This window comes from Podarcis erhardii, assembly GCF_964252035.2.
Source record: "Podarcis erhardii genome assembly, chromosome: 4".
Classification (NCBI taxonomy): domain Eukaryota; kingdom Metazoa; phylum Chordata; class Lepidosauria; order Squamata; family Lacertidae; genus Podarcis; species Podarcis erhardii.
This window is the reverse complement of record NC_138508.1, coordinates 14,701,022-14,728,451: the sequence shown is the minus strand read 5'-3', so window position 1 is coordinate 14,728,451 and position 27,430 is coordinate 14,701,022. Positions and strand designations below refer to the sequence as shown.

The window sequence follows — 27,430 nt, the reverse complement described above, 5'->3', positions numbered from 1 at the left end:
CCTGTTTTTGCACAGCAATGTCTCCTTTCTTCCCCCTAAACAGTACTGCAACTTCTGAGCATCGCAACTTTTCTTAGACTGTGATTGCTCTGTTCTTTTTTCCTCTCCTCCAGGGGGCTGTTCATTACCATTCACGATAAAGGACATATTGCAACGATGCTCGACTCATGGCCTGAAGAAAACATAAAGGTAATGGAATATCCTCCCACATGTGAGCTCCCCAAACCAAGACACATGTCTTCCCGTCTGTGTTCCCATGGGTGTCATGTGATCCGCTTGAGATCACAAAGCCCCAAAGATGTGTTTTTTTCAGGGTGACATCCTGGCACTATGAGATCACAGTGACCCAAATGGCCGCACCCCAAAAGTGTGTGTTTTGGAGTGCTGCATGAGATCATGGTCCCCCCCCCAAAAAAAACACTTTTCTCCAGGCAAGATCTCAGCAACCAAAATGGCTCCCAAGCTCACGTGATAAAAAAAACAGGATGTCCCCGTTTTTTTGAGACAGTTGTGGGGTATGTAATGGGTATCTTGACTCATTTTTAGCTGGATAGAAACTAAAGGGGTTACAAAATCTCGAGCTGCTAAAGCAGATTTCATGTTTGTGTGTGATGTATTCCAGCTGCAAAAAGCTTCAGGAATTTGGGGTTGTGCCTATGAGGGCTTTGTCCCAGAAATTAGCTTTAGTATTAAGGCTCAGCCATTACATATCTAAAAGCCAGTTCCTGGGTTCTGTCTCTTTGTCATACAGAAGTGTGACCAAGAATGGAAAACCAGAGTGGGCATAGGCAGATAGGCTGAGTTTTCTCAAGTATTCCAGATGGCCCTGGATGTTCTGAGATGCTACACTCCCATCTTGCAATATTCAGAGACTACACCGGGCAAGCAAATTGACTCTTTTAAGTAGGTACAATGGTGATTTCTGCTCCTCCCACCTATTGCAGGAATGAACGTGAACTGATATTGAAGCGGCTGCTTCTGAGCATGCTTTATCACTGAATAATTGCAACTTGATTGCATCTACTATTATGAGAGTGTGCCTTGCAGACAAAATTGCTCTCAGGTCCTTTCCCCCATTAAAAACAAAGCATTTTTGCAAATGCTACCTGTCGAAATTAAAAGACGCCTGCTCCGTGGGAGAAATGTGATGGCAAACCTAGACAGTATCTTAAAAAGCAGACACATCACCTTGCCAACAAAGGTCCGTATAGTTAAAGCTATGGTTTTCCCAGTAGTGATGTATGAAAGTGAGAGCTGGACCATAAAGAAGGCTGATCGCCGAAGAATGGATGCTTTTGAATTATGGTGCTGGAGGAGACTCTTGAGAGTCCCATGGACTGCAAGAAGATCAAACGCATCCATTCTTAAGGAAATTAGCCCTGAGTGCTCACTGGAAGGACAGATCGTGAAGCTGAGGCTCCAATACTTTGGCCACCTCATGAGAAGAGAAGACTCCCTGGAAAACCCCCTGATGTTGGGAAAGATGGAGGGCACAAGGAGAAGGGGATGACAGAGGACGAGAAGGTTAGACAGTGTTCTAGAAGCTACAAACATGAGTCTGACCAACCTGCGGGAGGCAGTGGAAGACAGGAGTGCCTGGCGTGCTCTGGTTCATGGGGTCACGAAGAGTCAGACACGACTAAACGACTAAACAACAACAACCTGTCGATAGCTTTCTAGGGAAGCCTTGCCAAGTCACCAGCAATATCTCCAGGATCACTTGTGGGGCTGCTTTGCAAGAAACGACCCCATTTAACATTTACAAGTTACAAGTTTGCACAGCTGAATGAGAACTTTCAGGAGTGTAAGCAAATCAAGCTCGGAGCAGTCATGGGGCTAATTTGTGGTTTGGTATTCTTAAAACATTGAGTCTCATGGGTGGTAAAGTTGCACATGCCCAATTGCATTTGCTCTGGTTTCATCAAAATTTGCCATCAAAGTGCGAGGTCCTTTATTTTCTGCAGTCCCACGCTTGCTAAATTCCCACGTCATTTACGGTTACCGTCTGGCATGGGATTGTTGTCAGGGACTAAAGCCTGGTTCAAAAGTGCATGGAGGCAAACTGGGTTAGAAAGCAGGAAACCAGAACCATGTCAGAGGAATATATCCAGGATTCAAGAAATGGCATTTTCCCAAGTCAGACCATTGAGTCCATCAAGCTTCAGTATTGTCTGCGTTGACTGACAGCAGCTCCTCAACATTTCAAGCAGGAGATATTCCCAGTCTTACCTGGAAAACTCTGAGGTTGCCATTCTGTATAGAAAGCAGCTTGCGTTAGAGGCACTGTGCGCCTGAGTGCTGGGAATCAAAAGTGGAAAGAGTGTTGTTGTGCTCGGGGGTTGTGGGTTTCTCACAAGCATCGGGTTTCTCACAAGCATCTACTATAATATTAATAATATAATAATAATAATTTATTATTTATACCCCGCCCATCTGGCTGGGTCCCCCCAGCCACTCTGGGTGGCTTCCAACAAAACACTAAAATACAATAACCTATTAAACATTAAAAGCTTCCCTAAACAGGGCTGCCTTTAGATGTCTTCTAAAAGTTTGGTAGTTATTTTTCTCTTTGACATCTGGTGGGAGGGCGTTCCACAGGGAGGACGCCACTACCGAGAAGGCCCTCTGCCTGGTTCCCTGTAACTTGGCTTCTCGCAGCGAGGGAACCACCAGAAGGCCCTCGGCACTGGACCTCAGTGTCTGGGCAGAACAATGGAGGTGGAGACGCTCCTTCAGGTATACTGGACTGAGGCCGTTTAGGGCTTTAAGGTCAGCACCAACACAAACCCACTGTGGGTTTCCGTTGGATTTCTCCAACATCCCTCCAAGAAAATAAACAAGAGCCCTGCTGGAGGGCAACCAAGATGATCCGGGAACCAAGCCTTATGAGGAACGCTTGAGGGAGTTGGGTATGTTTAGCCTGGAAAAGAGGAGACTAAGAGGAGATACGATAAAAAAGTAAAGGTAAAGGGACCCCTTACCATTAGGTCCAGTCGTGGCCGACTCTGGGGTTGCGGCGCTCATCTCGCTTTATTGGCCGAGGGAGCCGGCGTACAGCTTCCGGGTCATGTGGCCAGCATGACTAAGCCGCTTCTGGCGAACCAGAGCAGCACACGGAAACACCGTTTACCTTCCCGCCGGAGTGGTACCTATTTATCTACTTACACTTTGATGTGCTTTCGAACTGCTAGGTTGGCAGGAGCAGGGACCGAACAACGGGAGCTCACTCCGTCGCGGAGATTCGAACCGCTGACCGTTTGATCGGCAAATCCTAGGCTCTGTGGTTTAACCCACGGCACCACCAGCGTCCCTAGGAGATATGATAGCCATCTTCAAATATCTCAAGGTCTGTCACATGGAAGATGGAGTAAGTTTGTTTTTTTTCCAGTTCTAGAGGGTAGGACCCAAACCAATGTCTTCTAGTTATAAAAAGGGAGATTCGACTAAACATCAGGAGGAACTTTCTGACAGTAAGAGCTGTTTGACTGTGGAACAGTCTCCCTAAAGAGGTTGTAGACTCTCCTTCCTTGGAGGTTTTTAAGCAGAGGTTGGATTGCCATTTCTCATGGATGCTTGAGCTGAGACTCCTGCATTGCAAGGGGGTTGGACTACATGACTCTATGATTCTATGGATCAGGGAAACCCATCTAGCTTCAACATGGTGTCTTTATGGTGGCCAGCTAGATGCCTATGGGAAGCCCACAAGCGGCAGCTGAGCGCAACAGCGCTCTCCTCACTTCCAATTTCCACTTGCGATATTCATAGAATCACAGAATTGTAGAGTTGGAAGGGACATCAAGGGTCATCCAGTCCAACTCAGGAATATTTTCAAGGCCATACTGCCTGAGACAGTGCAGGTGTGGTACGTAGCCTCCGTGACGAGTAGCCGATAATGTCCATGGGTTTCTCTAAACCCCATTTACAGTGGTACCTTGGGTTAAGTATTTAATTCGTTCCGGAGGTCCGTTCTTAACCTGAAACTGTTCTTAACCTGAAGCACCACTTTAGCTAATAGGGCCTCCCGCTGCTGCCGTGCCGCCAGAGCACGATTTCTGTTCTCATCCTGCAGCAAAGTTCTTAACCTGAGAGCCAGTGTGGTGTAGTGGTTAAGAGCGGTAGTCTCGTAATCTGGGGAAACGGGTTTGCGTCTCCACTCCTCCACATGCAGCTGCTGGGTGACCTTGGGCTAGTCACACTTCTCTGAAGTCTCTCAGACCCACTCGCCTCACAGAGTGTTTGTTGTGGGGGAGGAAGGAAAAGGAGATTGTTAGCCACTTTGAGACTCCTTAAAGGGAGTGAAAGGTGGGATATCAAATCCAAACTCTTCTCTTCACTATTTCTGGGTTAGCAGAGTCTGTAACCTGAAGCGTATGTAACCTGAAGCGTATGTAACCCGAGTTACCACTGTATTTACAGTCATACCTTGGGTTAAATGTTCTTCAGGTTGAGCGCTTCCGGGTTGCGCTCTGCGGCAACTCAGAAGTAACTTCTGGGTTTTGCCGTTCGCGTATACGCAAACAGTCAAAATGACGTCATGTGCATGCGCGGAAGCGGCAAATCGTGACCCGCGCATGCACAGACGCGGGTTGCATTTGCTTCTGGATGCGAACAGGGCTCCGGAACGGATCCTGTTCGTATCCAGAGGTACCACTGTATTTAGAGCATTTGTACCCAGTTCATGAAGCAGCAAGACTCCCAAAAAGGCTTACAGGCAATCAAAGCAAGACAGGCCCTCCACACAGACTTACAATCTTCGAAGAAACACAGCACGCGAGGGAAAAGGAACAGGGGGAGAAGAGGAAAATCAGGCACCAGTTTCTGAACAGTTGTTCCTATAATGACCAGTTGGCACAATTCAGGAGCTCCTAATGGATCTGGGCCCCAGCCAAGCCAGAGGCTTTTAAAGCCATCCAGGTTTGAGCAACGCTTTGAAACGTTGGTTTTAGTGCCAGAATGGTATTGGGAGCCTCCCGCAAACCATCGCATTCCCACATCCCAGCAGTGGATAAATGCTAAAAGCAAGATGGGGTGAGATGGAAAGCAACAACTCTCTAAATCAGGATTTCAAGTTTTAAACCGTGCATTACTCAGTCAAAGCTGTGAGTTCACGAGCTGCCAGGACTCAGCTTCAATTGGGGGTGGTGCGAGTCGAGTTACTTTTAGAGTCTTATCCTGTCCTGATTCTTTTGTGTTGCTGTAATACTGTAAAAGTAAGTGGATTTCCCAACCAGCTCATTTGGTATATTAAATTATAAGTCATCTCTGCACTACGTCAAAAAGGCACCTACGTTTGTGTTTTGGGTTATATGCACATTTACTTAATTTGATAGCGGTTTGAATTTCTTTAATCTAATCTGCACACTTAATTATGTTCAGTTCTTGAGTTGGCTAAGCAGCAGATGGTTAATCAGCTCAAATGCCTTTAATCAGCAGATAGCCACACCGACCTTACTTTTCTCAAAGTAATACTCGTTTCAAGTTTACAGTGACAATGGGGCTGAGAGACCTCGGAGCCAATTGAATGCATGCATCTATTACAGAGCCAATGTATATCATTCCCTTTTAATCAGGGATTCGCTGTTACAAAGGACTTGGAGAATGTGGGGCCTGCTGTCTGCTTAACCTCATTCTGTGTCTGGCTTTCAGGCTTTGAATTGGTTTCTGCACCGAGAATGTCCCCTGACCTAGCTCCTGATTAGGTGCAACGAGGAAACTTCCGATGAGCGAGGGTTGGTTCTGCAGTGTGTTTATAACGAGTCCAATGGGACACAGATGCACGGCAGAGTTCAGCCAGCAAATCTAACCCACAAATATACACACACATGCTTTTATTTTCCGTGCGTGTTTAAAGACAATAGCTTTCCTCCACCCACGCCCATGTCAGAAGAGATTACCCGTGTAGATAACTTTCCACATAACTTTTGCAACCGAAAGCGACTGGCAGACCTGGAAAAGAAGGAAGCCGTCGGTCCCCTTGGGTGACGCTCGTTGCTTTAAAGTGGATAGCAACGCCTATTTATCTTCTGACCGCGACAGCAACAAAAAAACCCGCTCAAGCCATATGGCAGAAGTTTTTTAATCCCCCAGTGAATTCTCCCTTTAATCATCTGAAATATGTTAAGAATATTTTACAGTGAATTCCTTCTGAACTAGGGAAAAATTCCTCGTGAGGTCTGTTGTTCTGTTCCTAAGTAAACACAGCTTTTATTCCTCTTCCACCCACTCCCTAAAGCAGGTAAATCTGATGAAATATCCGACAGTCTCGTAGTCTTGCATTCACTGCCCTCTTGCCCTGATATGCCTATGTGCACGATCCCTGTTAGAATCATAGAATTGTACAGATGGAAGGGACTCTGAGCATCATCTTGTCCAGGCATAGGCAAACTCGACCCTCCAGATGTTTTGGGACTACAACTCCCATCATCCCTGGCCACTGGTCCTGTTAGCTAGGGATGATGGGAGCTGTAGTCCCAAAACATCTGGAGGGCCGAGTTTGCCTATGCCTGATCTAGTCCAATCCCTTGCAATGCAGGAGTATGTAGCTGTCCCGTATGGAGATCAAACCTGTGGCCTTAATAGCACTATTCTCTAGCCAACTGAGCTCAGAAGGACTCCACTGCCATGTTTGGGTGCAGTGCTAAGCCACAAGCAATGGTTTAGCAAGTTGGGCAGGACTCCTAACTCCTGCATTCTTCCAGGCATTTTAACCTGTGCATTTTTAAATTTTGAAGGGTCTTCTTCTTTCGTTGCATTTTTGTTGTGGTGCACATGACGGTACCCAGCCCTGAAATTATAAACAGAGTGAAGAGCAGTATAAAAGATGCTTTAAGTCAAATGTTCTCAGATAGCTCTTGTGGCTTACCCAAGGAACATGATCTGCAGATCCAGCCCCAAACTGGACCCAGCTATCAGGGGGGTGGTTTAATACTGGGAAATCGCTCTAGGTTAATTACAGCAAGGACTACAAGCCGATGGCGTTCCAGAGCAAGGAAAGGGGACTCAACAAAAAAACAAAAACAAAAAACCCACACACACAATTCTCCTTTTGTTAACTATGTCCTGGATTCTGATTTCAGTTTTTATTTATTTTTTTGCTACGGGCTGCACCGGGCACCGAATTGTAAACTGGAGCTTGTCCCAGAGGCTGGAGGATAAGAAGAGCTAAATTACACCACTTAAAAGGAAAACAGAATTAAAGCTCTTTTAAATTGTGTTTTGCACTTCCTGTGGGTGATAAAGGCTACAGTAAATCATTTCAAAGCCTGCCAACTAGACGTATGAAAAATAAGCAAATTAAATTACTTCCTGAAGTTGCAATTGCTTCTTGTCCCTTTTTGCCCTTCAAAGGCAAAAAAGGCAAAAGCAGGGCAATCCTGGACTTTGCACCCGTGCTTTTCATGCCCTTTGCAGATTTCCTATCCACCTATTTCCTTATTTATGGGGGGGGGTTTCCATCTGGTCTGCAACTGGAGTAAGTTTTTGTTTAGTTTTTAAGGGTGTTTAAAAGCAGACTCGGACAGGCATCACTTTCCACGACATACCCACATTATTTCCTTTGTCTCATTCCTGCTGGTGAGGGGCTGCCAGCTCTGCAGGCAAGCAGTGGCATAACTGGGCTCCTGAGCCCCAGATGGGTGCTGCAGAAAGAATGTAGTTGGTCAAGGGAGCCATAATAATAATAATAATAATAATAATTTATTATTTATACCCCGCCCATCAGGCTGGGTTTCCCCAGCCACTCTGGGCAGCTTCCAACAAAACACTAAAATACAATAATCTATTAAACATTAAAAGCTTCCCTAAACAGGGCTGCCTTTAGATGTCTTCTAAAAGTTTGGTAGTTATTTTTCTCTTTGACATCTGGTGGGAGGGCGTTCCACAGGGCGGGTGCCACTACCGAGAAAGCCTTCGGCGCTGGACCTCAGTGTCTGGGCAGAATGATGGAGGTGGAGAAGCTCCTTCAGGTATACTGGACCGAGGCCGTTTAGGGCTTTAAAGGTCAGCACCAACACTTTGAATTGTGCTCGGAAACGTACTGGGAGCCAATGTAGGTCTTTCAAGACCGGTTTTATATGGTCTCGGCGGCTGCTCCCAGTCACCTGTCTAGCTGCCGCATTTTGGATTAGTTGTAGTTTCCGGGGCACATTCAAAGGTAGCCCCACATAGAACGCATTGCAGTAGTCCAAGCGGGAGATAACCAGAGCATGCACCACTCTGGTGAGACAGTGCACAGGCAGGTAGGGTCTCAGCCTGCATACCAGATGGAGCTGATAAACAGCTGCCCTGGACACAGAATTGACCTGCACCTCCATGGACAGCTGCGAGTCCAGAATGACTCCCAGGCTGCACACCTGGTCGTTCAGGGGCACAGTTACCCCATTCTGGACCAGAGAGTCCCCCACACCTGCCCGCCTCCTGTCCCCCCAAAACAGTACTTCTGTCTTGTCAGGATTCAACCTCAATCTGTTAGCCACCAAATGGTTGAAAACCTCTGCCTTGGGCTAACCGCTCAGCACATGTGCTTAGTTTCCTCATGGGGGGAGTAGCTCAAGCCCCTTAGTGATTTAGGTTGACCTTGTCTGCACATTTTCCTGCTTTGCAATTCGTTTCACTGCTTTGCTTGTTAGTCAGGTAGGATTCGCTCATTCTTTATTTTTAAGGTCCAGACATGCTTCTACTCATCAATATGCTCACTCACCATCTTATTAAATGAAATGTTAAGGCAGTTGCAAAGCCTCCAGGGGGGTTGGTGGCAGTGGCGAGTTCTCTCAGTGACGTCACAGGCACTAGCCCATCAGTGCCATACCAATACTCAATTCCCACCCCCACCCAACTTACAAACATGCAGCGTCAGTCTTTCGGAGAGGACAAAATTGCTCGGAAAGTGGCAAAGGCACTTCTAGAATGGCCTCACTGCTGTGCAAATGTGATGTCCGCCTTCATTCACCCTGTGGAATAGAATCTCTTGCACAGTCTCGTATCAAATGCTGCTTTTTTTAACAGCAAGCTTCTCTCTTCACTCACAGGCCATCGTGGTGACAGACGGAGAGAGGATTCTGGGACTGGGGGATCTGGGAAGCTACGGCATGGGAATCCCTGTCGGGAAACTCGCTCTCTACACGGCTTGTGGGGGCGTCCATCCCCAACATTGTCTTCCTGTCCTTTTGGATGTCGGCACAGACAACGAGGTGAGTTTGACTTGCTCATTTTCATTTGCTGCTATCCTAGAATCTCAAGGTAATGTGTGTGTCAGTGGAGGCTGGTCCATTAGAGCGTATGGGGCACTGCCCCAGGAAATTCAGTTAGCCTTGCACAGTATACCTCGGAATATCAGTTGCTGTGGATTACAGGAGGGGTGAGTGTTGCCCTCAGGTCCTAGTTTTGGGCATCCCATGGGTCTCTGATTGGCCGCTGTGAGATCAGGATGCTGGACTAGATGGGCCATTGGCCTGACCCATCGTAAAGGTAAAGGTAAAGGGACCCCTGACCATTAGGTCTAGTCGTGACCAACTCTGGGGTTGCAGTGCTCATCTCGCTCTACTGGCCGAGGGAGCCACCGTACAGCTTCCGGGTCATGTGGCCAGCATGACTAAGCCGCTTCTGGTGAACCAGAGCAGCGCACGGAAATGCCGTTTACCTTCCTGCCAGAGTGCTGCCTATTTATCTACTTGCACTTTGACGTGCTTTCAAACTGCTAGGTTGGAAGGAGCAGCGACCGAGCAATGGGAGCTCACCCCATCATGGAGATTCGAACTGCCGACCTTCTGATCAGCAAGTCCTAGGCTCTGTGGTTTAACCCACAGCGCCACCCGCGTCCTTACTTACCGCGCCCTTACTTACCGCACCCCATCTTACTTCTGCCCAATTTTGTTGGCAAAGGGGTTTAATAATGTGCATTGCGACGCATGTGAGTATTTTAGAATATTAGATTTTGGATGCGGAAATCCAGGACAGTCCCTGAAATACTTTGGGTTTGCATGGTTGTCTGAATGCGCACACAGGCACAAAGCGACTATTGTAGCACAGTTTTCAGCTCTTGCGGAACCTCTTGGAATCTAAAACATTGCAGCAGGTATTGCGGGCCCAAGATAAATGCTGGATGCTCTTCCATCCAGCTGGCCGAAAACTCAAAACAGCTTTCCAGCCAGCAGGAGTTGAAGAGGTCCGCTCCATCTTTCAGCGCGATAATGGGGAGTTTAAAAGATCATTGGCTGCCCAGGCCTGATACAGCCTTTACTCTTCCTGAAACCAACTCATCCCTACGGCTGCTTGGAAGAGATTATATTTCAGCAAACGAAGAATCCCCCCGCGGGTGGCTGGAGGCTAATTAATTTCAGCGGTTTGTCAGATCACACACTCTAATTCTTGCGATAATAATATGAGAGGGTTGCATCTGTTAGCAGTTTTCTGCTTTGCGACTCCAGCAGTTTTAGCTTGTGCCAGAAAGGACATCTGCAAAGAGGGGTTTTTTGGGGGGGGGACTGCCCCCTCCTCTTCTTTTAGCCAGTAAATACCTCACGGCTTTTTGATGTGTCCAAGTTTAGTCAACAAAATGCTCTTTTTAAAAATAAAGCTTGCTCTCGCTCTCCTTTTCATTTGACAGCTTACCACACAGGTTGATAATGTGGTGCCTATGGGTTTGGATATGCCCACAAGTAGCCTTTGCTGGGGGGCTGAGGTCTCACCCCACCCTCTGAATTAGGGGAGCAGGAAGCCATCTCTAATAGCCAATAGAGGGCTGTTTTCAAGACTAATTTCAGGTGGAGTTACAGCTGGGAAGGGGGTGGTCTCCATGAACATCTCCCTTGTTCTCTTAGACTGGCAATGGCGCCCACCTGAGAGGTGCCAGAGCTGAGCTCAGGCTGCAAAAAAGGCCCTGATCCTATCCAGAAAAACCTGGGTTTGGCCTTGATAGTGGTACCTTTTCTTTTATTTATATATATTCCCTATTTTTCTAGCAGCAGGAGACAGCTGGCTCTTCCTTTAACCTAGTGCCCTTTGTCTGCGCAGAAAACACTGCTATAAAACGTTGCCTTTTTCCTCTGCGGAGTTCATTATGGCACAGAGGAACTTGAGTCACGACTCAGGGAATCCCCTTTTACGCTTCCTGGCGATAGAGCACAGCTGTGCGCCTGCAGCTTTGGAAAACAACGGCAACAATGAGGTGGGAGCGCCTGCAGGCCAGCCGTCCGTGGAGCAACAGGGAAGTCACGGGACAATGGGGGTCTGTTGTTGGGATGCCCCCTGCATCCCTTGCCTTTGATACAACTACCAAGTCTTTACAGGGTACAAACGGCATCCCGTTCCACTTAGTCACCGAGGCCAGTTAGTCATCACACCTGCTTCTGTTTCCTTCGCTTTGAGCCAGGATCCTGTTTCCCACCAGGCTAAAAGCCGAGGCAAGCCTTCCTGTGAGTCATCAGCTGTGCTGGACGTTCCAGTTTGGAGCAAGCATGGTGGCCGGGATGGAAAATCATTTGGGAAAACAACAATGTGGTCCTGCAGCTATGCAGGCCTTGACCTTGCCACTGGCCTGTTGGGAATCTCATATAAAGTAAGACACAAGATCACAAGAACAACCCCGCTGGATCAGTTCAAAGGCCCATCTAGCCCAGATGTCTAAGGGAAGCCCCAAAGCCAGGACCTGAGTGCGAATTTTCCCGCTTGAGATTCCCAGCAACTGACAAAACATTCTGAGCTTCCTCTCTAACCTTTCTCCAAAGGGAAGTTGCTCCATCCCCTTTATCAGTTTGTTTGTTTTTTTTATAAATTTTTTAATTAAAATTTTTTCCATAAAAAACTCCAATCATATCAATTTGCACATCACATATTTTAGCTTATTGGACCTCCCTCAACTTCTCTGACAATCATTCGTAGTTCAAATCCTATCTTCACATTCCTTAATTTTAATATTGCCATTAAATACTATATTTCTGTCCTTATTTGCTTTCTAACAATATTCCTTGTATTTTCACAAAGCTTCTTTAAAACACACTAGCGTTGTACAGTCCTCACATACAGTTTTCAAATACTCCGTAAATTTTCATCAACCTTCCCTCAGCATTCCATCCAACAACATTCCATACATCCACATTCAATATATTTTTAGTCCTATTTTTAGTCCTAATATGGTTATAGCAGGCCTTTTAGATATGTGTCCAATGTTCAATTTCAATTTTCAATGTCTTCACTTCTTCTTGCCACCAATTAGGCTAATCCACCAAATGAGATACTTTAATTTCAGATCCAATACATAAACCCAATCGAACCTTGATCTTAAATCTTCCTGCCACCATTTAGGCTATTCCATATCAAATTGCATACATTGACACTCTTGATCTTCTTAATCTTCTTGCCCTCAGTTGGGCTAATTCCCATAAAGGCTCAAACTGGGGGGATATTCCGGGAGCTGCACTCAAACAAATTAAGATTCTTTGAAGTTCCTTCCCGTCAGCCAGAGATCCCACTTTAATAACGACAAGTCAGCCCAAAGAGTCCAGCCAAGGCCAGAGAAACAAAAGAAAAAACAACAACTTGTAATTTCTCTCCCAACCACCAGGAGACCACAGTCCGGCAGAGAGAAGTAAAAAAAAAGAAAAAAAAAAAAAAAAAGGCGAAGTGAAAGTACCAAAAAAAGAGAAACAAAAATTGCCCAGCTTCGGATTTAGTTCCCCAAAGATACCGGTAATACAGTTGCTTTAATATCTAGAGTTCTTTGGGTTTAAATAAAATAAAAATGCCGTGCAAAACAAACAGCCTCTTTCTCTTCCTTCCTCTTCCTGGCACACAAAAGCAAAGAAGAAAAAACGATGGAGTCTCTAACACAATGGAATCTTCCGTTGCGCAGAACTTTCAAAAGTGAAACTACCGTCCCTTCTTTTCCCACCGTTATAATGGGGGCTGAAGGAATCAAAAAACCAAAGAAAAATAGCAATATAGTATCTTTTTGCTCCCCTCTACTTTCCTCTTTTAGCAGTTACTTAGTTTCAAATAGTCCAGAAAGTTTCCAAGGGGAGAGAAGTTTGACCGCTAGCGACACTCACGTTTTTCGCCGCTTTGCCTAGATCTCTGCGTCCTCAGTGATTTCAGATGAAAGTTGAGCTCTCTTTGACTTCCTTTTTGTTCGAATTGTCTTTAAATCAAATCCGCATTATTCCATCCTTATTTGAGCTCGAATTTGCTTTTTTTGAGAATCCAGCGCTTCTCCCTCAGGCTCGGGGCTTCGCTTTCTCGGAGGCAGCTATGGCTTCCCTCAGCCCGCTTCTCCCCCCGCCGTACTCTTCACTCCGAAAACGGAGTTACCTGACGGCCGGGAGGTCCGCGATTTGGCTCCGCGGGAACCAGTGTATCTGCACGCCCTCCAGATACTTTTCAGGGGACCACTGCGCCCTGTGGAACCCCTATTTTCCTCCGAAAAGCTCGGGATTCTCCACAGTGAAGAAATCCCCGCCTGAGTCGGAATCGCGCTGAACCGGAAGTCCTCCCCTTTATCAGTTTGGTTGAGCTTTCCAGAACCTTTTCCATCTCTATACAATATTCCTTTCAAAGGGAAGTGACACGGTATTCTAAATGCAACTGCACCATATTTTTTTGGAGAACAGCGTTATCAATCAAATCTTTATTATGGTCATAGACCAGCATAAGTAGGGTGGGGGTACAATAATTTAGAATCGTTTTGGAAATCTAAAAAAGTATTAAAACAGAAGGTATCTCTAAAAGACTATAAGAATCTAAAAGAAGGGTTAGGAACATTAAACGGATATGGAAGAGCATAAAAGGTTAGCATGTAAAAGACTACAACTATCAGTTTAGAGAGCACTCTGATGTGAGTGTTCATTAAATCTAGTTTGTGGCACAGGTCACCATCTGACAAATTGTGAACCCTGCTGTGCAGAATCTGGCAACACTGTATGTTGGAGCAGGATTGGTATCTGACCACAGCAGGGAGGTATATAATTGTCCTGTGCGTCTTGGGTATTTATGGAGTAGTGGGGAGATAAGGCTAATACGAATGTCTCTATAGTGTAGGCACAGGAAAAGCACACGCTCTGTTGTTTCAGTTTGTCCAGAGTCACAGTTGCATTGTATCTCCAAATAAGCAGTCTTCCTGTATCGACCTTCAAAACGGCATTAATGATCGTGGCAGTTTTAAGTTCCAAACAACCCCATCCCATTGCTACGCTAGAACGCCGAGACAAGGATGAGACCTCACACTGCAAAATATACAGTGGTGCCTCGCAAGACGAAAAGAATCCGTTCCGCGATTCTCTTCGTCTAGCGTTTTTTTCGTCTTGCCAAGCAAGCCCATTGACGGCTTAGCAGATTAGCGCTATTAGCGGCTTAGCGGCTTTTAGCGGCTTAGCGGATCAGCTGATAAGTGGCTTAGCGGCTTAGAAAAAGGGGGGGAGGGGAAAAAAGTTGGAAAAACTCGCAAGACATTTCGTCTTGCGAAGCAAGCCCATAGGGAAATTCGTTTTGCGAAGCGCCTCCAAAACGGAAAACCCTTTCGTCTAGCGGGTTTTCCGTCTTGCGAGGCGTTCGTCTTGCGGGGCACCACTGTATCTGCATTTGCTTTATCCCCTCGGGGGGCTGGTTTAATTGCACAGAAACCATACAGCCTGCAGAGTTGGGTCTTATTTAGGGTTAACCGCCTGAAGTGGGGTTAACGATCAGGCATCCTGCTGAATGGGTTGAATATGAGTTTCTACCTTGCTGGGCCAAAAAGCAGCAGCAGGCAGACATTGTTGTTTTTTTCACTCTCACTCTGTTTCAGGCCCTCCTGAACGATCCGCTCTACATTGGCCTGAAGCACAAGAGAGTTCGTGGGAAACAGTACGACAGCCTGGTTGATGAGTTTATGCAAGCAGTTGCTAACAAGTGAGTGGAATTTCGTGTTTCCTCCCATTAGCTGCTTGGCTTTAAGAGAGGTTAAAACTAGCCACGCAAACAGTCCGTTTCACGGCAGGGCTTGGGCAGAGGGGAGCCATTAAATATGTGCCCCTGCGGGTGGTCTGAGAATGACCCTTTGTGCTCGAGTCAAGGTTATTTATGTCCACAGAAATCTGATGGGAGAGAGACTCGTTTATCTGGAACAATTTCCTGCTGTCATCGTAGGCCCCTCAAGAAGAGACAGATGTGACTACCATACAGACATGTTAAAAGAGGCCCAGTTATCAGCAGGGTGGTTATAAATGTATTTCTTTATTTGTGTATTTTTTTAAAAAAGGCACCCAGGATTCTTTGAGGTTCAAAGAATGGTGGTATACAGTGGTACCTCTGGTTAATTTGTTCTGGAGGTCCTTTCTTAACCTGAAACTGTTCTTAACCTGAGGTACCACTTTATGGGGCCTCCCGCTGCCGCTGCACAATTTCTGTTCTCATCCTGAAGCAAAGTTCTTAACCCGAGGTACTATTTCTGGGTTAGTGGAGTCTGTAACCTGAAGCGTCTGTAACCCGAGGTACCACTGTACTTTTAAATGTCTAGTTCCGATGCATACACTCCAACGTCCCTCTGATCTAAATTGGGACGCTGGTTTTTTTGTCCCGAGTTATTGTGGGAGTTAGTGCATGAGACCAAAAATACGACCATCTTTTGGTCCGGCACTCTGGCATGAGCCAGCTGGACCGAAAAATGAATTGGGACAGTATGCAGATGGGGCTTGAGCGGTAGGGGAAATTATATAACCCCCGTGCTTATTTTAGCAGATTAGAATATTTCACTTTGCATAGCTATGCAAATTCAGATAAAGAGGGACATTGGAAACTGCCTTCTACCACATCAGGCGACTGGTCCACTTAATTCAACATTGTCTACACTGACTGGCAGCACCAGGACTTCAGACATCTCTATTTGGAGATGCCATTGCGATCTTTAGTGTACAAAGCATGTTCTCTACCACTGAGCTTTGGCCCTTCCTTGTAAACTTATCAGCAGAAATTTGATAAATAAACCTAAGCATACATTGGTGGGAGAGATCGAAAAGAGAGTGGTGGTGATTGGGGTCTCCCAGGCTCTCTGTCCTTTCTCCATACTGGTTCCACCAGTGGTTTAGCAGGCCCTTTGAATATGGGTCTTCAAAGTGGAGCACAACGGTAAGCATTTAGATTCCCGTGAGAACCAGGGAGCTGCTTCCATTGGGAATCTCTCCTACCAGCTCAGAGAAACAGGGAATTTAATAGAACACAAGAGAGGAAACTTAAGTGAAGAGTCACTGCTCTAATGTGAACGTTGCAATTCATTAGTAACATCCAGCAGCTGTTCTGATCTTCCAAGATTCCTGGAGGTGCCTGTAATTAGCCACTTGGTGATGGTGCCTCAGGCATGTAGCTATTTTTCAAATGTGAGCAATTAATAGATTTTGGAATAGCGATGCAAAACAGAGTTGTTAGGTTGATCTGCAAGCCGTTCCCCTATAGCAGATCAGCTGGTCGGTGGTGCTTGCAAATCCACTTATGGGGCAGCTGTGGCTTTACCTGCCCCACACCTGACATCGTAAGGCAGGTGGGTGCGGCTTCACATGGCCAGTGCATCCTCAGTTTGGGAGGCTTGGCCCTCCTGAATAGGCTCATGAGCTAGCGGTTTCCCGTAAACGACATGGGACCCAAATGTCTTAAGAGTTACCTTCCTCCATAATGAATTGCAGAGGGTTGGACTAGATGACCCTTGGGTCCCTTGGGTCCCTTCCCGTTCTAAGATTCTATGAATCTGCCGGACCCTTGTGATCATCCATTGAGATCCTCTTCCATGTTCCCTTAACCATCTGCAGTACAGCTTTTGAGCACAGGAGACATAGCCCTTTTTTTGATGGTGCTAAAACAGTTCCAATGCCCTGTGCAAAGACTGGGAAGATAATTAAGCAAGGGTTAAAATGATTTTTAGTTAAATCACCTGCCTTTTAATAATCAGTTAAGTATACATACATTTGCATATTTATCAAAACGCTTCAATTTGATAAACAAAAACTACCACTCTGTTTAAAAGAAGGAACATCTTCAACATTTTCTTCTCCTTCAGTGCTAACCTAGATCCAAAGTGTGTTTAAAAAAATTAAAAGTGTTTCCTTATCTTACAGCATCACTGGTTTTATTTTTCTCCCTCCGCAATTAAATTGGTTTCCAATTAAGAAATTAAAGTTTTGTTTGATGCACCTACCAATTAAACGGCAAGCTTATCATCTCTGCGAGGTTGTCATTCTCACCGTTCCAGCAGAAAGGGCAAGAGGCAGAAATTGCAGGGGCAGATGGGGGGGTGGCCAAACTGGCACTCCTGGGGAGTACAGTGGTGCCTCGCAAGACGAAAAGAATCCGTTCCGCGATTCTCTTCGTCTAGCGGTTTTTTCGTCTTGCGAAGCAAGCCGATTGACGGCTTAGCGGATTAGCGCTATTAGCGGCTTAGCGGCTTTTAGCGGCTTATCAGCTTAGCGGATCAGCTGATAAGCGGCTTAGCGGCTTAGGAAAGGGGGGGGGAACCCGCAGGAACTCGCAAGACATTTTCGTCTTGCGAAGCAACCCCATAGGGAAATTCGTTTTGCGAAGCGCCTCCAAAATGGAAAACCCTTTCGTCTAGCGGGTTTTCCGTCTTGCGAGGCGTTCGTCTTGCGGGGCACCACTGTAATCCAATTCAGTTCACGTTTGCAGTGAACCTATCTAATTTTGCACTTTCAGAAATGATGTGTGTGAACAGTCTTTCTTCGAAATTCACACTTCTCTGAATTTTGCAATGCACTTCTTGAGTTAAGTCACATGTAGCAAAATGCATATACACAGAGAGAGAGAGTGTGTGAATAAAAAAGCATATATCAATGGAAAAAGCATTCAAAGAATTATATTACTGGACATTGCACACAAAATATGTCAGGAGAAATTCACACTAAGATGCCAACGAGTTTTCATGAGGGGTTCAAGGGGACGATTGCAAGTCAATGTAGAAATGTGGAGAGGTAAAAATAATAATAATAATAATAATAATAATAATAATAATAATTTATTATTTATACCCCACCCATCTGGCTGGGCCTCCCCAGCCACTCTGGGCAGCTTCCATAGAAACCAAAATACACTAAAATATCACACGTTAAAAACTTCCCTGAACAGGGCAGCCTTAAGATGTCTTCTGAATGTCAGGTAGTTGTTTATCGCTTTGACATCTGCTGGAAGGGCGTTCCACAGGGCGGGCACCACTACCGAGAAGGCCCTCTGCCTGGTTTCCTGTAACTTGGCTTCTCGCAATGAGGGAACCACCAGAAGGCCCTCGGTGCTGGACCTCAGCATCCGGGCAGAACGATGGGGGTGGAGACGCTCCTTCAGGTATACTGGACCGAGGCCATTTAGGGCTTTAAAGGTCAGCACCAACACTTTGAATTGTGCTCGGAAACGTACTGGGAGCCAATGTAGGTCTTTCAAGACCGGTGTTATATGGTCTCGGCGGCCGCCCCACTCACCAGTCTAGCTGCCGCATTCTGGATTAGTTGTAGTTTCCGAGTCACCTTCAAAGGTAGCCCCACGTAGAGCGCATTGCAGTAGTCCAAGCGGGATATAACCAGAGCATGCACCACTCTGGCGAGACAGTCCGCAGGCAGATAGGGTCTCAGCCTACGTACCAGACGGAGCTGGTAAACAGCTGCCCTGGACACAGATTTCCATAAGGATGGAAAAACGAGAAACTAGAGAGGAAATGAAATTTACAGATTCACCAACCCCCAGCTGCCTCTAGAGAAATTGAACCTGACACCAAAATTCACTGGTGAAATACTTAAAACAAATATGACCTCATGCTGATTTCTCTTGACCTCATTTGAGGCCTATCCACACTGAGCTGGAAATAAGTCCCACTGAACAGAATGGGACTTACTTCTGAGTAGGCATGAAAAGGATTGCACCGGCTAAGCTGAGAAACTCTGTGCAGACTTGCAGGCTCCACCGAACTCGACTCGGTGGCGTTTGTTTCCAAGTGAAAGAATATGTAGGATGGAGCTTCCCATCTCTTCCTCCCCTTTGCCTCTTCCCTCTCTGCAATACTGTGCCGCAGCCGTGTCAGTCGTCAGTCTCCAGGTATCGGGGAAATGCTGGATTCTGGTCCAGCCTCAAAGCTCCTGCTTTGTGTTGGCATGATGGGTGTCTGAGCAAGCGGCTCAGATGCGCTCCCACACTCTCAGGAGCGCTGTCGCTGAAGTCTCATTAAACTGTCAACAGCCTTCTCCTATTTCCTTTCACGCCGCACACCCATTTTGCCAAGCTGACTGCGAAAAGGAGAAGCTCGCTCCCTTTCATCAGCCCTCCTCCCCTGTTTTGACAGCAGGCCGCAAATCCCGAGAAGGCAGACACTCGGGACGACCGGCGCAACTTTGCTGGAGGAGGAGGAGGAGAGAACAGCAGCAAACATTGTTGAGAGATGCTTCGTTCAGCCAGTATCCCTGACCCAAAGCTCCTAAGGTTGGGGGACCCTTGATGTTCCCCATCCCCAGAAATTGTTGGCGTTCCCCATCATCTCTGACCATTGGCCATACTGGTAGGGAGCTGTTATTATTTTTGCCCTTTGCCCCAGGGCAGGTTTCAGCATTATAATGCAATATTAAAAACCGTTTAAAGCAACTTGCAGGCACCAAGGTTGGTCCGAAAAATATCCACCTTGAGTGCCAAAAGACAGAGCAAAAGGTGCATCTTCACCATTGGCCAGAAAGTCCCAGGTGCAACTCTATGGAAAGAGAATTTCACGGTTGCTGCAGAGAGAGCGCCCTCTTCTGGTCCACCACCAACTAAGCTTCTAAGGGAGAAGGAACTACCAATAAGGCCCCCTTTGCTGATCTTAGAACCCAAGGTGGGTCTGTAGAGATAGAAGTGGCCTTTCAAGTATTTGGGACCTGAGTCGTTGAGTTGGAATCCAGCAGCATCTCAATGGCAGTAGGAGGCTTCAATTGCCTTTAGCTGACAAATTTGAGTTGCCCAATTAAAGTAGATTTTGAGCTCCTGCACAACAAATCCGCTTCCTCCTGGAGTCCTTTCTGCAGCCAGGAAAGTGACAGGTGAAATTCATCATCAAGAAGTGTGGGATAACGTATACTTGACACCCAACATTGTCTAACCTCCACACACACACACACAAAAAAAAAAAAAACAGAACAGATGCTCGCTAAATAGCCAGCAGGCAAATCACAATGGATTCTGAATGCACTGGTCATCTGAAAGCACTCAGGAGAAGTGGGTTGGTGCAGTGAGCCTGGGAATTTTCCGCCAAGTATTCATTTGTTTGCAGAGCCCCGCTGAGAGGCTGTGCCCTTTGCTCCAGCTGAGTGCCGATTCCTGATATGTGGTGACGTGGTAAATCTCAAGGGTGGGCAGAGTACCTGTTCTTGCTAACAGAATAGTGAGGCCAGAGGCAACCAGCTTTATTAAATGCGAACCCTGGAATTTGGGGCCTTCTCCAAATGGATGCCAAAGTTTTGTACTCGTTTTGTACCACAAGCCCTGTTTTCTGAACCCCCCCCCCCCAAAAAATGAGAAATTGATACATCAAACTAGGATTTGCTAGTTTGATTTGCATCAAACTAGTTTGGAGGGGATTCCAAATTTCGGGGTTTGCATTTAATAAAGCTTATGCAACCTCCAAATCCCCCCCCCCAAGAGATTTCTTAATATTTTTATATTGCATTGATTTTCTTATCCCTTTCTGTTTATTCTGCCAGTTGTGCCACATCTCATATGAGTAGCCTTGGGTGACCTGGAATAGAAAGAAGGGAAATGAAAACGGGTTTTAAGAAATACCGAAAATTGTTACTTTTTCAGTCTTGGGGTGCCCACTGTCAGATCCAACCACTGGGAGGTGGGGAGACTCTCCAGTCGACCTGTTTATCTTGATTTGCATGTCTCAAGGCTTGCATGGGGGTTATAATATTTTCTAACCACATACCGTATTTTTCGCCCTATAGGGCGCACCGGCCCATAGGGCGCACCTATCCCAGCCCCCAGAACAGGCTGCTATCCACAAGCCTTGGGAGCCCGGCAGGAACTCCCGCCAGTCTCCCCAGGCTTGCGGATATCTGCCCAAAGCCTGCACTCGCCCCATAGGATGCACACACATTTCCCCTTCATTTTTAGAGAGGGAAAAGTGTGTCCTATAGGGAGAAAAATATGGTACTTATTTCCTGCAATAAGCTACTTCTTGTTTTTCTTACCTACAAACATCTCCCAGTGCAAACATCTCCAGGGAGAAGTCTGCTCTCTAACCAAAATCCTGCCTTCCTCTGCAACCCGGGAGGGTTCCAAGAGGTAATTGGGACCAATTATTCCAAGACTCTGCTTCTGCGCTTATGCCTCCATCCATGCCACCCTTTCCCAGCTGTGAGAAAACATTGAGTCATGTGAACTTTCCCTTGCAGTTTGCAGTCCAGCAGTAACTGGACTTCATGTGATGTTAGCGCACGTTTTCATAGACCGTTTTCTTCAGCCCGATGAGTCTGAGGTGACCTTTCGTTTTCCTAATCGTGCAGTTTTCGCCCTTTCTGATTTTTGCATCATCCGCTAACCAAGAATGCATACTATTTCCCCGCTGCAAGCACTCCATGCTTGCCGGGTTACTCATTCTCTCTGCTAAACCCATCAGGGCAAACCCTGGGCTGGCCATCTTCTTTTACTAGCTCAAGGGAAGAGAGCCTAAACTTGTGGGAAGCTTCTTTCCCTTTCTCCAAGTGAGTATTTCGGCAGGAATTTTGACGCCAAACACTCGCTCTCGTAAACGTCAGGGTCCACATTGCATAGAGTTTGCGAGGGCAGAGCCTGTAAGTGGGTCATCCGCGTGAAACTTGCAAGAAGCTGCCAGAAGGCCAATATTTTTTTTTATGCGTTCATGGTTTTGGTTCTGCACTGGAAGCTTCCGTGTACCACAACATTGTTTTCTTCCGGATGAGCCAGCAGTTTCAGAGATTGACCCACAGGACTCAGGCCAGGGCACTGTTCATGGGTGCCCTGGGTCTTTTAAAGTGGGTATGGGGTGGGTCTCCTCAGGTCCTACTTGTGGGTTTTCCTTTGGCATCTTTATTGAAGAAGAAGAAGAAGAAGAAGAGTTTGGATTTGATATCCCGCCTTTCACTCCCTTTAAAGAGTCTCAAAGCGGCTAACATTCTCCTTTCCCTTCCTCCCCCACAACAAACACTCTGTGAGGTGAGCGAGGCTGAGAGACTTCAAGGAAGTGTGACTGGCCCAAGGTCACCCAGAAGCTGCATGTGGAGGAGCGGAGACGCGAACCCGGTTCCCCAGATTACGAGACTACCGCTCTTAACCACTACACCACACTGGCTCTCAATGCAACACATTCGCTTCTGTGTTGCATTAGATGGACCTTTGAGCCGATCAGGAAGAGCTCTTCTGCATTCCTGTGGCTCTCTCCTTCTCCTCCTCTCCACCTCTTCCTTAAAAGAAAACAAGATGCTGGAGCCCTTTTTGTGGTCCACTTTGGGATAAGGATATGGCCTCTTGCGGGTCACATGCTTCCAGCTGAGAACCAATCATTTCAGCAAGATTCTGTGGGACAGCAGATCAAAAATAGCATATCCCCCTATCAGGGCTGGATTTAAGTTTGATGAGGCCCTAAGCTACTGAAGGTAATGGGGCCATTTATATGTCCAGCTGTCCTTTGTCAACTGCAAATTGTTGCTGTTTTTTGTGTTGAATATATGCTACATGGTAATTTATGAACCTAATAGGTATCTAAAGCCATTTGCACATGTTACTGTGCAACCAGTCCATGCTGAATGTAGGCACCCTATATATAAAGGTAAAGGGACCCCTGACCGTTAGGTCCAGTCGCGGACGACTCTGGGGTTGCGGCGCTCATCTTGCTTTATTGGCTGAGGGAGCCAGCATACAGCTTCCGGGTCATGTGGCCAGCATGACTAAGCCGCTTCTGGCAAACCAGAGCAGCGCACGGAAACTCCGTTTACCTTCCCGCTGGAGCGGTACCTATTTATCTACTTGCACTTGGATGTGCTTTCGAACTGCTAGGTTGGCAGGAATAGAAATGAGCAAACCAGTGATATTTTAGGGAGCAGGCTGGCAGGCGGGGCCCATGACTTACATCATAGGCTGACTCCAGAGCACGGCACCAAAAAAACAGAAGGAAAACTTACCTTGACCCTGTACGTCACCACTCTCCTCTTCCTTCTTGAGCCACGGAACTTCCAGAAGTACGTCTGCATAGTTTGGAGGAGGAGGAAACTGGTCGCGATGCTGCAGAGGTCGGGGCAACCTTCCCTGGGCCGCTCTGGACAGCACAGTGTCTCCCAATGTTGTGCAGGCTGGGGCAACCTTCCCCAGGACACTCCATTCCACGTAGCCTCTCATGAGGCTGCGGAGCAGGAGGTGGAAGACAGAAAACAGAAATAGGAGAGGGGAAGGGGGGCCAAGGAATGAGTTGCGGCAGTAAGCGGGCGGGCAAGAAAGGGTTTGGCGGCAAGGAGGGGGCAAGCAATGGGATGGGGGGTGCCCCAAATTTTCCTCCCAAAATTTTGGGGGGTGTATGAGATAGTAGCATTTAAGTGGAGATATGTTTCTATTTTTTAAAAAAGAAAGGAGCTTTTATGGCGTGCTTTACAAGTGGTCCCTGAAAAACGGGTACCTGCCTGTAGAATGAATAGGATGAGGGGCCTTTGTAGGAGTTGAGTGCTCCCCCCCCCCTTTCAAAGGAGGGAGTTACTTGTCTGGATCAATAAAGAGAGGCCATCATTGGACCTTCCTGCTGACAGGCACTTTTTAGCACCGTAGCAGGGGAAATTGTCCACAAATATCGAGGACAAAAAAAGGCCCCGTCTGAGAGAGGCTGACAAAGGCTGGAGTCTTTTTAAAAGCTGCAATGAATGGGGCTCTCAGTGGCCTGGCTAGAAGCGAAACATGATTTGTCTGGTTTCAGTTTCTGATTTCAAGCCCTCGGTGTGTCCCACTTGTTCACGCCGGATTTCTCAGGGAGAGCTGTGCCAACGTTTCCCTGCAATGCTTGAGGTCCCAAAGGCAGCAGTATTGTGATTATGATTATTCATACGCTGCAGGGTTTAGTTCTCTCTCTTTTCTTTTTTTGTCACTTGGGCTGCCTCCCGACTGTCACCGTTCTTCGCGAGGGATTCAAGCGCACACCAAAGGTGTAGGTTTGCGAGTTAAAGTGGGTTAAAGGGGCCTGATAAAGGTAAAGGTACCCCTCCCCGTACGGGCCAGTTGTGACCGACTCTAGGGTTGCACGCTCATCTCGCTCAAGAGGCCGGGAGCCAGCGCCGTCCGAAAACACTTCCGGGTCACATGGCCAGCGTGACGAAGCTGCAACTGGCGAGCCAGCCCCAGTGCCGCACACGGAAACGCCATTTACCTTCCCGCTATAAAGCGGTACCTATTTATCTACTTGCACTTAGGGGTGCTTTCGAACTGCTAGGTGGGCAGGAGCTGGGACCGAACGACGGGAGCTCACCCCGCTGTGGGGATTCGAACCACCGACCTTACGATCAGCAAGTCCTAGGCACTGAGGTTTTACCCACAGCGCCACCCGCGTCCCTAAGGGGCCTGATACACCAGTGCAAAACACAAGTCCACTTTAAAGGAGAAACCTGGCTTTCTAGAGTTTGGAAACTGAAAGGGAGGTGCTTTGGAAAGCGTAAAATGAACAAATCACTAACAGGATGACATATAAGCACCCCGCAGGCAAGCATTAAGCATTAATTGTGATTTATTTGCATTGAGGTCCTATAACCCCAGTGCAAATAAATCACAACTAATGCTTAATAAAGACCAGGTACATTCCTAACTTCCATGTAAGCTTTGTGCAAGAAAATTCATCATGAATGCTCAATAAATATGTCATTTAGAGGAACATGTAGTCATTGAACATACTAATGACCTGCTGGCCATTTGTCTATCTCTTGTTTATTCATTTACATTTGAGAAGACATTATTGATTCCTGCCCTCCTTGGAGCCCACAAGCACACAAATGCCAAACTCAAAAATTTGCCTCTTGAGTCATCTGTTTTGTGCTTCCAAAATATAGATGGCAAAGGAATTGGTTTTGAATGGGTTTTTTTACACCGAATTTGATGGTTCCAAGCCAACGGAGCCTGCCTTGTGTTGGACCACATCTTAAACTGAGCACCTGTTTGACATTCAACACTAGCCCTACTCAGAGTAGACCTGTCGAAGTTAAAGGCCATGACTCATGTAGGTTCATTTCAGTGGTTCTACTCCGAGTAGGACTTCGCTGAATGCAACCTATTGCCAGGATCTTTTAATGGTTTTTTAAAAAATGTTTTTAATGGCCGACCAGCCGTGTGCAAAATTAGAATATTCTATAATGCTACGCGAAGATGGATCTTCCATTTCTTCCTGGAAAGACTTGCGCTGACACCAGACTCCAGCTCAGTTAATCTTGGTCTTTCTTTTGAAACCTGCAGGTATGGGATGAATTGCCTCATTCAGTTTGAAGACTTTGCCAACGCCAATGCATTCCGCCTTCTCAACAAATACCGCGACAGATATTGCACGTTCAATGATGACATTCAAGGTAAGAGATGCAGAGCTGACGAGACACAGGACTTGGTACCACGCTGTGTGGGGTTTCGCATGCAGCTGCTCTCCGCTGTTGAGGAAATTGGTCAAAGGATGAGCACAGAAGCTGTGTGGCGTCTTAGACGTGGATGTGCTGAACTAGCTCATCCCAGACTTGAGGGAAAAGTCTGCAGGGGCATTCGGAAGTGTTGCTGGCAGCGGAAGACACCCAGTAGTACAACTATCTGGCAGTAAGAAGACTCATTTCTTCTTGGCTGCTACTGTGATGTCAGTAACAGATGGTAAGGTTCTGGGCGACATGGAACTACCATCAACTGGGTTTCTCTGGGGCTTGTTCAGCTTTTTGCGACGCCTCATTGATCTTTTCCTTTTAAAGTTCTGTTCAGATAAGTGTTTTTGAGCCTGTTTCCTGCTGTTGGGGGGCTGGGGGCTTTAAATATGCTTGTATCAGCCTACTGAGGAATGCAAATTCACAGGCACATTGCAGCCTTTTGGGCTCAGCTGGATTCGGGATTACACTTCCACACATATACACACACGTCTTATTCCTTTCACTGATGCAGTTTTCTTCCACAAACCCCACTCTCAGCTCCCCTGTGAAACTGGAAAGATAATTGGGAAATACTGTTAGTTTCTTGCATCAGGAGAGCCCATTGGTAGGATAAAGGGCCCATACACATGTCCTTCTCGTTTTGCATCCACAATTATTTGTGCTCATGCTGGTCTCAAGGTGGTCACATGCAATTCCGCTTTCAGCACTGCACCCTCAAAGGTTTTGGGGGTGGGCATGCTGCAAAGCTATGCTTTTCCCAGTAGTGATGTATGGAAGTGAGAATTTGTGGTATAAAAAATTATAGCATCTCAACAGACAGTTATATTTGGACAAGCAGCATGTTCATGTTGTTGTTGTTGTTTAGTCATTTAGTCGTGTCCGACTCTTCGTGACCCCATGGACCAGAGCACGCCAGGCATTCCTGTCTTCCACTGCCTCCCGCAGTTTGGTCAAACTCATGCTGGTAGCTTCGAGAACACTGTCCAGCCATCTCGTCCTCTGTCGTCCCCTTCTCCTTGTGCCCTCCATCTTTCCCAACATCAGGGTCTTTTCCAGGGAGTCTTCTCTTCTCATGAGGTGGCCAAAGTATTGGAGCCTCAGCTTCAGGATCTGTCCTTCCAATGAGCACTCAGGGCTGATTTCCTTAAGAATGGATAGGTTTGATCTTCTTGCAGTCCATGAGACTCTCAAGAGTCTCCTCCAGCACCATAATTCAAAAGCATCCATTCTTCAGCGATCAGCCTTCTTTATGATCCAGCTCTCACTTCCATACATCACTACTGGGAAAACCATAGCTTTAACTATACGGACCTTTGTTGGCAAGGTGATGTCTCTGTTTTTTAAGATGCTGTCTACACCTGCCAAAAACAAAACAAAAAACACCAGTCTGGAAGGACCAAATACCAGCCTAGTCTCAGAGCAGTATGGCCAGAATCCAGGCTGGGAAGATGGAGGAATGTCTTGTCCCACACTAGCTAGAGGGGGAGTGTGGTGACATTTAAAGCAGAATAAGCATAACTTGTGAACAATGGTGCATTAACTGAAATGGGGGGAGACTCCCAAGAGACAATTAAAGCTTTGATTCCAGCCTTCCTCTCCCTTTCCAGAGGAGACTTACAGCTGGAATCCTAAACACACATTCTTTCAAATAAGCCCCATTGAAATTAAAGCCACTTACTTGCAAGTAAACATGGTGAGGCCCTGGGCCCTTAGCCAGTCTAGCTTCCCTTTGTTAATTAAGGAACTCTGTTTGAAGTAGAAACTTGCAAGTTTGCGGAAAGCAAAGAGACCAGTTTACAAAAGAATCCCTTCAGCAATCTATGGCAAGATTAATTTTTTTAAGA

At 46.7% G+C, this 27,430-nt stretch overlaps 1 protein-coding gene across 1 annotated transcript in view; it reads left to right on the top strand.

Annotated features, from left to right (window-relative positions):
• The window catches only part of ME3 (malic enzyme 3), a 97,116-nt gene that overhangs the window by 56,211 nt on the left and 13,475 nt on the right, over nucleotides 1–27,430 (top strand). The window contains exons 5-8 of the mRNA XM_081860442.1: nucleotides 114–189; nucleotides 9,027–9,188; nucleotides 14,774–14,877; nucleotides 25,420–25,529. Coding sequence (XP_081716568.1) covers nucleotides 114–189; nucleotides 9,027–9,188; nucleotides 14,774–14,877; nucleotides 25,420–25,529 — 452 coding nt within the window. The remainder of the gene's footprint in view (nucleotides 1–113; nucleotides 190–9,026; nucleotides 9,189–14,773; nucleotides 14,878–25,419; nucleotides 25,530–27,430) is intronic.